Source organism: Hevea brasiliensis, chromosome 2, assembly GCF_030052815.1.
Source record: "Hevea brasiliensis isolate MT/VB/25A 57/8 chromosome 2, ASM3005281v1, whole genome shotgun sequence".
Classification (NCBI taxonomy): domain Eukaryota; kingdom Viridiplantae; phylum Streptophyta; class Magnoliopsida; order Malpighiales; family Euphorbiaceae; genus Hevea; species Hevea brasiliensis.
In genome coordinates this window covers 121,395,951-121,407,125 of record NC_079494.1, presented here as the reverse complement: position 1 = coordinate 121,407,125, position 11,175 = coordinate 121,395,951, and the positions used below count along the sequence as shown (strand labels likewise).

Below are 11,175 nucleotides of genomic sequence, written 5' to 3'. Positions count from 1 at the left end.
ATTTTTTTTTTCCGCAAATAATGTTAAGGTGAATTACTCTCTATGTAAATTAATTACCATTTAGACTGTTTATAGTTAATTTATTAAATAGTTAATTTATTATTTAATAAACTGTGTTAATAGATGTTTTTATTTGTAAATTTCAAGATGCATTCAATGTTTTCTTTTGTCTAAATTGCAAATTAAATTTATAAACATTACCAATATAATATAGTAATTATGCAAGAAATCTTATTTTACAATAAATATTATAAAATTGATTTATACATAAATATATGTGTAGTTTTTGATAAAAAAATAACTACATCAAATAATTTAATATAAGTAACATATTGTATAATTATATTTTTATATATGCTTTACACCTACATAAATATATGGCTCCCACAATTAATGTAAGGGTGATAAAATTTAATATTTTTATTAAAAAATTATATTAAGAGACAGATGTCTAATGGTCTAATACTATTAGGCCCATCAGGCCATAATCAGACGATATGATTGAATGATAATTAAGTGATTAATGATTACGGGACAACAGCCGCAAAGTAAAAAGGAAAATTGCTTCTTGCTATTTGACTCAGCCAACGGAGAAAAACAAAACTCTTATCTTAGTTAATTTTTTTAATAATTTTTAATTAATATATTAATTTAATAATATATATTTACTAGTAAACTTTAATTAAATAATATTAAAATTATTTTTAAATATATCTGTGAGCTCTTTTAAAAGCAGTTCAGTTCCCCATTCTTACACGCGACACACAAATTTTATCATTTCGTGATGATATTTTGTTGCCTAAAACTTGCCCCGCTTGGATTTCGATAATATTCACGTTTTCAGTACCGCTTCTTGTCGCTGCAAAATCTGTTTTTATCCATTTTTTTGCAGCTTTAGCTGTTCTGTATTTTGTCTCTCAACAAAATAGAAAAAAAAAAAAAGCAAATTCTCACTTTAAATGATTTTTATTAATTAAAGTTTAATTATGCTATGAATTATTTTATACTTATTTATTTTAAATACATCAAGTATAAAAAATTTGCTCTTAAAATTATCTAAAAAAAATATTTTCTATATAAAAAATTAAACAATTATTATAATTAAAATATATTAAATTAAAAATAGAAAATTATGATAAAAATAGTTTTTAATAACAATTCAAATATTAATGTGTAATTAACAAATATTGTCTAGTCAATGACTAATATCACGTTAAAATTGTCATGATTTTTTTAAGGGGTATGTTCTGTCTCTGAACTCTATGTCTGTGTGCGTATTTACCTTTGAGAAAAAAAAATCTTGAAGTCAAGAGGGGTGAGCTGGTGTATGTGAGTGTGGCCCAACTCGTATAAGTCTCCGGGTAGGGTTGAGCCTTCGAGTTTCCACATCGGTAGTAGATGTGTGTGTATATGCAGTTTATATGGGTTAGAATATATAATTTTATCAATAGGTGTATTCTGTCTCTGAATCATGTATATGTGTCTGCCTTTGAAAAAAAATAACTAATACCAAATTAATTGAATTAATTAAATTTTCACACGTCACGAGATAATATTATTATTTAATTTTATACATGTATCATAAGAATGATTCAAGACGCTACTACCTAATTGCGTATTTAAATTCCATATGAAATTTATTTAGTAAAATTAATGTTCATATTTAATAATAATAATAATAATATTAAACTGAATAATGTGTTGTAAAACGATGCACATTTATATAGTTAATTAATATTCCACATCACGTAGTCACCACTATGTAATTATTCTATTTAGTTAATTTAATAATGTAATATCTTCTAATTTTATATGTTGAAAAGTCATGGGATTTTTAAAACTAGGGTCCATCAACTCAGTAATGAATTAAATAATAATCGGAAGTAATTCTCAATTGTTGAGATGTTTTATTAAAAAAAAAAAAAAAAAGGAATTCAATCACCAATTGTATGTAGCCCTGGCAATGAGGGTTCCCTTGAAGAGGCTTTGTCCCATGAGTCCACCAACCTTCTGCGAGATAGAGATGTGACAAGACGCCCACTCATCTCACTTAGCCACTTCCAATTCCCAAATGGAGCATGCATTGTTTCCCAATTAATCACAAATCATATCTTTACATTTCGGCTATTCATGATTCCCTTCCATTTATGCTCCTAATTACATTCTACATCCTTAATTAATAATCTTGATTTAATTAATTACTAATTTTGAACATTTTTACCCGTTTAAGATTTTTAATGACAATTAAAAAAATAATTATATTATTTAAATTATAATAAAATACTCTTTAAAATTTATAAAAATAATTATTATATTTAATAAAAATAATATAAAATTAAAAAATTAATTAACACTGCATAATTTTAAACAAAAGTGAATGGGGCGAGTAATAATTAATAATTATATGAATATGACTGTTAAGAGTTTTAAAAATTAAAAGAATTTATATTTTAATTTTTGATATAAATTAATGAGTAAAAATTATTTTATTTTTTTTAAATTTAATTTAATTTAATAATTAAAAGTATATTATTTATTTATAAACTCATAATAAAATTCATGAAAATTGATTACCTTAATAATCTAAAAGCAGTGGAATGAATTTGTAGAACAAAATCAGAAGGAAAAATGTACAAAATAAAAGATAAAAAGGGATTCGGATGCAATGTTTTTCGCTTAGAATCTTGTCCGTTTCTCGCTAGAAAGAAAGGGACCCACGAGAAATCCGGCGTTGATAACATCTTTTTCGTAAACTTTTGTTGCACAGCAACCTAAACAGATAAAATACAAAGTCCCATGAACATGTAGTTCTCGCAAACAACTGAGGGCAAAACTGTCATTGCAGGCTATTTTAGCAATACAGTAGAGAATCGAAGGGCAAAATCGGCATTTTGTTAAATAGAATGACGAAAAGTGGACGCCATTGGCAAATGGTAGCGCTCAATGCTCATATATGTAATGCTACCCCAGAAGAATCTTCCGCTCATCTCCCAATATCCTCCACAGCACCCCAGCGTTAAAATTACCGACCCGACCCGACCTGACCAAACCTTTTTTTTATATGAAAAGCCTTCTTCGCCTCGCTCTAGCATTTGGCTTGTTTGCGCAAAGACGGAGACAAGTTGCAGAGAGAGACTGAGACAGCATCGAAATCAGTGATTTAGTAACGTCTATTGCTCAACCTCCTCTCCTTTTCCTTTCTATAAATTCGTTACTTAGAAACGCTCGCCTTTACCTCACCATTGTACCTGCTGAAACTGTCTCTTTCACCCTCTTTTGTCTTTTCTGAAAGTTGCTGCCGTTCTCTCTCTCTCTCTCTCCATCTCAGTGTGTCTCAGAGTCCGATTACAGGTATCGTATATGTTGCTTTGCCTAGAAAACTAGTAATTCTCGTTTGGTTTTCTGGATATGGTGTGTACTTTTTATTTCGTTCCTGTCAGTATTTGGCGATTTGCATGAATTTTCTCTTTGTATTTTTGTTTCTGTAATGGTTTTTCTGTCTGTCGCCTAAACGTTTGGTACTTTTTCCATGGCAATTCGCAAAGAGACCTTTCGCCGTTATTCTTTGTGAAGTATTTTCTCTCTCTCTCTCTCTCTCTTTTCGTTTTTCTGATTGATTTTTGGCTGTTTAACTTTTCTCTTTTCATTTTTTCTCGTGTTGTCCTTTTGTTTTACTATTAACGCGTAATTTTTTCTTTTTGAGTTTCAACATCAGCTTGAGAGTTTGAATTCTACTCGATTTCTCTCTGATTTATTGCTGTTTAGTTGTGCTTCAAAGCCTTTCTTCATTTTCCTGGCAATTTCTCGAAAGTTGACTGGCTGACTATCGTCAAACAAAGATCAAATATCAAAGCTTTGTTTGCTGATCCTCTTTACAGATTCTGACTTCACTCCATTACTAGCACAAATTAGCAAATCCTTTTTCCTACTGCAGTTAATCTGTGGGTTTGTTCGTGGGTTTTTACTTTTTCCTTGCCAAAAAAAGAACACACACACATCAAAGCAATTGTAACTTGTTCGGTGCTTATTTCCATTTCCTTTGATTCCAGATAGCGCTGAGGTGAACGGTAGAACATAATTGAATTTTGATTTCTAGATTTTCTTTTTCGTTTTTAATATTTTTGGGTACTACAACAATCCTACACTTACCTATAAAAAAAAATAAAAAATCCTGCACTTGGTTGTTCGGAGGTTTTGGATTGTTGGATTGACAAATAATTTGTATTTGAAGAATTGAATTAATTTCTGTCAATCTTTTATCTTCTGCCGAATGTGGCCCTTAATGCTAACTTTCTGGAATTATTTCTTATTTGAATGTGCCTGAGTTGTTAGACTTTTTCCTGGCAAGCATTTATTACTAGGGTCTAAATTAGCCCATTTTTGTCATCAAATTCAATCATCTTCACTCTGTAGACAACGTAGGCTCTCAAATTCTTTTTTGTTTCTGGTGCAGTTTAAGAAGTTTAGTGAAGATGTTAGAAAGGAAGATGGAGAAACTCAACGTTGATAAGGTGATCGAAGAATTTGAAGCAATGACAAAGGATACTGAGAGGGTCCAGATAGAGACCCTGAAGAAGATTCTGGAAGAGAATGGATCAGCTGAGTACTTGCAGAATCTCGGTCTTAATGGACGAACTGATCCACAGAGTTTCAGAGATTGTGTTCCCATTATTACTCACAAGGACATGGAACCTTATATTCAAAGGATTGCAGATGGCGATCGTTCCCCTGTTCTCACCAGAAAGCCCATAACAACCATATCTTTAAGGTATAAGCTTGTGCAATATGTTTATTTCATGATTTGGAAAGTTTTTTTTATCCATCAATGTTGGCTTAAAATTTTTACAAATATGGATTACTACAGTTCGGGTACTACTCAGGGAAAGCCAAAATATCTACCATTCAATGACGAATTAATGGAAGACACCTTGCAGATATATAGAACTTCTTTTGCGTTTAGAAACAGGTAATAAAACGAATTATTATCTTACCAGAAAAAAAAGCGTTTCACTTCTTGTCATTTTAGTGAGGATTATTGCCATTCACTGTAATGATGATATCTATCTATCTATCATTGTGATTGGCAAAGTAAATAACAGAGGGCAGTTATTCGTTCATTATTTCTCTGCTGATGTGGGAAGGTTTATATGATGCAGAGAGTTTCCTGTTGGGAATGGAAAAGCCTTGCAGTTCAATTTCAGCAGCAAGCAGTCCAAAACAAAGGGGGGTTTGGCGGCTGGTACTGCCACAACAAATCTCTTTCGCAATTCACACTTCAAAAATGCAGTTCAGACGATGCAGTTGAAATGCTGCAGCCCTGATGAAGTGGTATTTGGTTCTGACTTTCACCAATCGTTGTATTGCCATCTCTTATGTGGGTTAATCTTCCGTGAAGAAATTCAATTTGTGTCCTCTACATTTGCCCATAGCATCGTCCTTGCATTTCGAACCTTCGAACAAGTTTGGGAAGAGCTTTGTGATAATATACGCGATGGGGTACTCAGCAGCCGGGTCACTGACCCTTCCATAAGAAATGCAATTTCAAAATTGCTCAAGCCAAACTTTGAATTGGCTGAGCTGATCCATGAAAAATGCTTGGGATTGAGCAACTGGTATGGATTAATACCAGAACTTTTTCCTAATGTAAAGTATGTCTATGGGATAATGACTGGGTCAATGGAGCCTTATTTGAAAAAACTGAGGCACTACTCAGCTGAGATACCTCTGTTAAGTGGTGATTATGGTGCTACAGAAGGGTGGATAGCAGCAAACGTCAATCCGAAGTTGCCTCCTGAGTTGGTTACATTTGCTGTGCTACCTAATATTGGATATTTTGAATTCATTTCACTTGGAGACAATGTTGATAATATCTACACAGACCCCAAGCCTGTGGGTTTGACTGAAGTCAAAATTGGAGAAGAGTACGAGATCATTGTCACTAATTTTGCAGGTACTCGTCTTTTCATCTTTAGATTGAATTCTTTCTTAGAACTTAGATATTAGGATGAATTCCTTCAATTTTAGCTTAAATTCTTGATTTTTAACTCTGCTAAAATATATGGTCTGCCTACTACAGTCCTATATATTAAAAAAAAATAAAGTATTCTTTAAAGTCAATGGTGCAGAACATTTATCATCTGTTGATGCATTTATCCGCCGGTGATTTCTCTTGTATAAAAGCCATTTAATGGAGTCTGTGCCAAACTTTCTGCATCCCATGTGAGTGTACGAGACCGGGAAAACAGCTTCTATCCGAAGAAAATGTCTCTGCTCTTCATTTTATCATGTTTATCAATTATTTTGTATTTAATTCTCCGTTGGTATAACCATCACCAATGAGTACTATTCGACTTGACTCGTCTTTTTTTTTTTTTCCCTCAAACATATTAGATTCATAGAAGCGTCAAATTGGCAGAGAATGCAATACAAAGGTGATGCATGCATTCGACTTGACTTGTACGTTTTTGAGATAGGAGATGCATGCATCACTTTCTCGCTATTGTCAGTAAACTTAGCGTTTCATTTAGAAACATTTAAATATTTGACACCTTAGCAAGACCCTGGCTGTAGGTGTTTTTATTATAATGTTCCCCACATGTTGTACAGCATTAGAAAACAAGTTATTTTTGCAAGAAAACCCATGTGTGCTACATGTCGAATTGTTTCAAAGCTAAACCTTTAAATTTATTAGTGCTTACTGCATTGCATATAATTATTCTTGTGAGAGGGGATAATGTTGGTGCCCTTTTCCATTATTTTTGTTCATCAAAACAACAGGTCATGCTGTTTTACCCAATAAAATTTGGACTGAAAATTCAATTTGGAATCTCATAGGTTCAGATCATTGTATTTGATGTGCCCCCTTGAGAACAGATGTTACTTTTGCATTGTGTTTTAGCTAAAATGCTTTTCTTTGTTCAATCTTTGCTTGTATTATATTTTTTCTGTGCGGCATTGGTTTCTTCTCTCTGTGAATTCCTTCATACAATTTTATGCTTTCTCCCTAGTCTTGCAGTTCTTAATTGCTTTGTCTAGGAAAAGCTATTCTTAGTTGTCCTTCTCAGAAGTAATTGGTTTACTTGATGAAAGTCTTTGTATAACATGTTACCAAAGTAAACATAAACATATTTTAGATTGACAAAGACGTTTTCTTCTGAAGGAAACATGTTTGCAAAATTGTAAAAGGGAATCCCTGGTCATGGATTTTTTTTTTTTAAAAATAACAATAATGATAACAGACACTTGGAAAAAAAAAGTGATCTGTAAGGTCTTGTATTTTAGTTATTGACTAACGAATCCTAGATCTGCTTAATTTGTAATTTTCACCATGGACCTTCACCTTGTCATTGTCTGCTTCAGTGGTTCTCTAATGTAGACGCAGTAACATGCATTATTCTATGCACATGTGATGGGCTTTTTATCCTCATCTACTTTTACCCTATTATTGATTGAAAAGTATGCAGCCGAATTTTCACATCATTCCACTGATCGGATTAAAATTTAACATTAACCTGCAGGTTTGTACAGGTACAGACTAGGAGATGTGGTGAAGGTTATGGGCTTCCATAACTCAACCCCAGAACTTAAATTTGTATGCAGGAGGAGCCTACTACTTACCATAAACATTGACAAGAACACTGAGAAAGACTTACAGTTGTCTGTGGAAGAAGCAGCCAAGCTATTAGCTGGGGAGAAACTTGAACTTGTTGATTTCAGCAGTCTAGTGGACCTATCCACAGAGCCTGGCCACTATGTAATCTTTTGGGAAATTAGTGGGGAACCAACCGAGGAGGTCTTAAAAGAGTGTTGCAATTGCATGGACCGATCTTTTCTCGATGCAGGCTACATTACTTCGCGCAAGATCAATGCCATTGGACCCCTTGAGCTCAGGGTCGTTCGCAAAGGAACCTTCCAAAAGATTCTAGATCATTATCTGGGATTAGGAGCTGCTGTTAGCCAATTTAAAACCCCGCGGTGCATCGGCCCCACAAATAATGTAGTGTTGCAAATCCTGAGCAACAATGTAGCAAAGACCTACCATAGTTGTGCCTTTTGAGTTAATATATATATGTCAAAACTGTTGTTTGATAATTGCCTTCAACCTGCTTAGGAATTATTAGCTGGTATATAGATGTTACAGTCAGTTGTAGCTCGTCTTGTCAAATGCCAGATTGATCTTATCTTTGCTTCTCAGCCAAACCAAGGCTTCCAAGCTCCTTTGCGTGGAGGCTGGTCTACCCACCACTTCCATCCCTGAATCCGACAAATCTAAAGAAAGAAAACGAAAAAGTCTGAATGATTTGATCAAATGATAATAGTAACTAACAAATACGACAATCAACAGAATAGAGATAAGATTTATCTCCTCTCCTCTCCTATCCTTAACTTTTCATATTGTATAGTAGCTTAGTTTGCGTTTTTGTATGTGATAGGCTTTGTAGTTATCAATTCATTGTTGTTTGTACCATAAACATACATACTGGAATCAACGAAATATACAATCAATTTCACCAAATTTATTTGTTTCAATATGGTATCCGAGACATATGATGGATAGTTCTCCATCTTCATCCTCGATCTCTCAACCGTAGGCAAATATGGTATACTCGAACCCCATTATATCAAGTCCTGCATCCTTTACTGGATAACACGCCTTTGTTAGTCCTTGTTAATGGTATTATCGATATACAGGCGCTTCCAACCATATTGCTCCTTGCTTATTATCTAGTCTGAACTTTAATTCTGATTGTGCCGGAGAATTTTGTAAATTAAATGCCTTTTTAAAAGGAAATTGAAATTATGGAGAATTCAATAATTTATCATTAATAAGCTTTAATTCCATGTTACTAAGTCTCGAGTTTCTTAGAATTGAAATTCTTTTCAAAATTTTAAAATAATAAAACTAAAATTTTACAAAATTCTGCAATCTTAAATTTTCATGAAAGATAAATAAACTAATTATAGACCAGAGTAATCATTTAATGTTCCCAACCACATGTTCTTTCTTTCATATACTCCCTCCGTTCCATTTTTCCAAAGTTTTTACATAAAAATTAAGAAAATAATTGAATAATTTATTTCTATGAAAATATTAACAATTAGCTAAAGCACTTTTGAAATGTAAAAAGATGATAAGAAATAAATGAATGCATTAAAATAATAATCGACAGAATAGAATTTAAAAAAAAAATAATTAATATTTTTTAATATTTTTAAAATAATAAATAAAATAAAATAAAATAAAATTTTTTCTAAAATACCATTTAAAATAGAGTGAAGGGAGAATATACAAGTCTCCCGCCATATAAAAAATAAAGAAAATCGTAATGAAAACCCGCTAAGGAGAAGGAATGCACGATTGTTGACAAAGGAAAAGCCTAGTCCACAGGAAAGCTTCTATATTTTGCACTACAGGACCCACAGAAGTACGAAAGGCGGGCCGTCAACAAAAGCCCGCTTCATAAATCTTAATTCTCACGTGGAAACTCGTTTAATGTTAATATTATGATTAATTTGTGGTTAATCTGTGTTGAACAAATTCTTAATAAGCCGATATTTTAAATCAGCAGATCTTAATAGCTAATCATATAGCATTATAATATTTGGTTTTCGTTGTGGAAGCCAATATTTTTAAATCAGCAGATCTGTCATTTTCTGCACCAAAACTCGATCCAATTATTGGTTTTTCTAATGAATGCACCTTAAGTTTATGTCCAAATGGACAATGCTATCCCCGTAATTCTGATTTTTAGCTCTGGTTTTAAGGGGCATTTTCTGAAACCTAAAACGGTTTCCACTAAGCCCAATTAAGTTGCCAGCTTAAATTTAATAGCTCATAAGAATCTCTCTGCACTTAGTCACAAGCCAAGTTTCATTTGTCAGTCTATTCTTCTACGTCTTCCTGCAGAACAATCCTGAGAACCCAACCAAGGACCTGCAGATTCCCATGAAGAAAACTTTCGAATCCCTAGAAAATTATCAGAAAGATGAAGAGAAAGCCTTGCCCATATGGGACTTAGGCAGTCCCTTGTATGATTCATATGAGTTGGTGTCACTTAGCCATCACATTGAACGGCATCTAATGATACTGCCATCTCTTGTAGGATCAAGAAGGCCCTCCAGGAAATTTTGTCCGGCGTCAGACGCAGTACCCGCCGCGATTTTCTTGGACTCCTGCTCAAAGGATAACAATGGTCGCTCTCCTACGGTTTACAGTGTGAGTGAATATGTCAAGGAAAGATTGTGGAAGAGGAAGAGAAGGAATGAAATTGGACACAAGAAGATGAAAGCTGGAGTTCTACTCTGTTGCTTCCATTTCCATAAAGCGTTTGGTTTGTGATTTGAGAAGGATTCAAACACGAGTACGTAGTTAATAGAAACCAAGGGATAAAGCAGGTAACTGATCGAGTAATAAGGGAATCTTGATTTTCGTGTATAAGATTAAGATTAATTATACATATTAGCGATCGATGTTTGTATTGTTCGTTGCCTTTAAGAATGTCTTGTTCTGGATCTATCTCCTTTCTTACAAAAATTTATTTATTTTTATTACAAGTGCTGATTACTCTAACACTGATGGAAGAATAAATCTATTAAATGTATGTGTTAGTCAATGTCTTGATTATATGAACCAATGCCTAACCTCATTTAAGAAATTTTAAATTCGTTGGCCATATTTATTTGTGAAAAATGCGTTCACCGGTTGAAAAATAATTTTTAATTCCAGTTATTAAAAAAATTATTCATGTATTTTATAATTAAAAGAATAAATTATTATAAAATATATTTAAAACTTATTTATTTTTAAATTTTTATGTGCTATTTATTTATTTTATAATAATATAATTATTTTTTTATCATTGCAAATAAATATTTTTAAGTAAAGTTATAATATATTTTTATGTATAGAAGTCATTGTTTTTCAATTGAAAAATAATTAAAAATTTTATTATAAAGAAAAATAATTTTAATTATTATATGCATATTATGCACGTAATTTTAATTATAATGCTTCTTGTATATATATAGAAATAGATTTGCTCACAAAACTTTCACATTTATATGAATGAAATTTTTTGGGAATTAATTCCCACATCAGGATTGAATACAAACTAAAGAATGAATGAGTTACAATATTGATTTATCTAGTCGTTTTAATGCATAATAATAATTCAG

At 32.3% G+C, this 11,175-nt stretch overlaps 1 protein-coding gene and 1 long non-coding RNA gene across 5 annotated transcripts; both read left to right on the top strand.

Moving 5' to 3' along the window:
- The first annotated feature begins 2,949 nt into the window (after nucleotides 1-2,949).
- On the top strand, nucleotides 2,950-8,149 carry LOC110645079 (jasmonoyl--L-amino acid synthetase JAR6). 4 transcript variants are annotated; one of them, XM_058141296.1, is made up of 6 exons: nucleotides 2,999-3,351; nucleotides 3,766-4,060; nucleotides 4,454-4,768; nucleotides 4,865-4,966; nucleotides 5,157-5,950; nucleotides 7,518-8,149. In XM_058141296.1, exons 3-6 carry the CDS (start codon nucleotides 4,473-4,475, stop codon nucleotides 8,054-8,056), a joined length of 1,731 nt encoding a protein of 576 aa, XP_057997279.1. In that variant the 5' UTR covers nucleotides 2,999-3,351; nucleotides 3,766-4,060; nucleotides 4,454-4,472; the 3' UTR covers nucleotides 8,057-8,149. The 4 variants fall into 4 exon arrangements, with proteins under 4 accessions (XP_021653793.2, XP_057997279.1, XP_057997287.1 ...); XM_021798101.2 differs by lacking the exon at nucleotides 3,766-4,060 and having other exon boundaries at nucleotides 2,950-3,351; XM_058141304.1 differs by lacking the exons at nucleotides 2,999-3,351; nucleotides 3,766-4,060 and adding an exon at nucleotides 3,378-3,411.
- On the top strand, nucleotides 5,957-7,323 carry LOC131176308 (uncharacterized). Its single transcript, XR_009146418.1, has 2 exons — nucleotides 5,957-6,777; nucleotides 6,835-7,323. It is a non-coding gene; the product is annotated as an uncharacterized LOC131176308 (long non-coding RNA).
- Nucleotides 8,150-11,175: the final 3,026 nt, after the last annotated feature.